Source organism: Echinococcus granulosus (genome assembly GCF_000524195.1).
Source record: "Echinococcus granulosus chromosome Unknown EG_S00549, whole genome shotgun sequence".
In the NCBI taxonomy this organism is placed as follows: Eukaryota; Metazoa; Platyhelminthes; class Cestoda; order Cyclophyllidea; family Taeniidae; genus Echinococcus; species Echinococcus granulosus.
Genome location: NW_020170928.1, coordinates 1,432 through 2,602, shown reverse-complemented (window position 1 = coordinate 2,602; position 1,171 = coordinate 1,432). Strand labels below are relative to the sequence as shown.

General features: G+C 42.4%; 1 protein-coding gene across 1 annotated transcript in view; it reads right to left on the bottom strand. All coding sequences in view use genetic code 11, as the record gives it.

The window, feature by feature from the left end:
- Positions 1-558: 558 nt before the first annotated feature.
- EGR_11225 (hypothetical protein) overlaps positions 559-1,171 on the bottom strand; it is a gene marked incomplete at both ends in the record, with an annotated part of 1,305 nt that continues 692 nt past the window's right edge. The window contains one exon of the mRNA XM_024500472.1: positions 559-666. Within this exon, the coding sequence (XP_024345114.1) occupies positions 559-666 (108 nt within the window). The remainder of the gene's footprint in view (positions 667-1,171) is intronic.

The window sequence follows — 1,171 nt, the reverse complement described above, 5'->3', positions numbered from 1 at the left end:
GCAGTCAGACTGAAGCAAGCAAGATGATGCCATGGCCCTGGGAAGAGCGTCACCTATCACATCGAATCAGGACGTGTGTGGGTGTGTAATAGGAAGAGAGCAGGTGTATGATGTCGAGAGAAGGAGAAAAAAGTAGGCGAGACGTGATTGCACGTATTTCTTTGTATCTTAGTGGCGGTGGCAAGGGTTGTGTCACCGGTGGGATTCGAACCTACGCCCTCATCGGAGGGCCAGAATTCCCAGAAAGTGAACTCACTTGAGTCTGGCGCCTTAGACCGCTCGGCCACACCAACGCTTGTCGCGATCATGCAAACAGCCACACATCCTAACCATTCCCCTCTCGTCTTCTCTTGTGTCGTTTCTTCTTTTCTGGCCCCGACTCACCTCACCTCACCTCACTCCCTCACTTATCCGACAATAACATCTCGCTGCTACTTATAGCGGCTTGATGTGAAGTGTAGAGTAGCGGAAAGACCATAGTGCTCCCCCAAGTCACCTCTCTGACTCTGCTTCACTGCCTGTGCACCACTTCTATCTCCCTGTCTACCCGTCTGTACATCACCTCCTGTCTGTTCCTCCTCCTAAATTATTATTATTATGACCTCTCCCACATACACTACTTCTATTTAAGCTGTTTGTAAGCAAATGCGCTTTCGCTTCAATAGACTTGAATTCATAAGCGAATAACACTCCAATTTATATATCAAACGATCACTAACACCGAAAAACACTGGACCAAAAAGTCTAAGAAGTATTTACATCCCTTAGCATTATAAACATTGAAAATCAAGCTTTACGTATACGCAATTGACGATGCCAGCCCAGAAACCATAATAGGGTGTTTACCATCAAAAGCAGATCTGTCCCATTAAATTACAACTAGACAAAATTAGTCATTTTATTCATAACATCACATTGCTGTTAGAAATTTGTATATGTATTGATTTGTACATTTAATTATGATTAAAAAAGTCAGTCATTTAATTGCTTTGCTATATAGCTGTTCATTTGCTGTAAATTGTTTGCCTTTACACATTTTTATCAATCTCGAAATGGACAATTAAACATATTCTGCTCTTTAAACCAATCAGAACACAAGTCAGATTAACAATCACGAGCCGTATATTAGCCTCATAAGTTGGAATCGCCGCTTGCAAGCCCACATTGGATG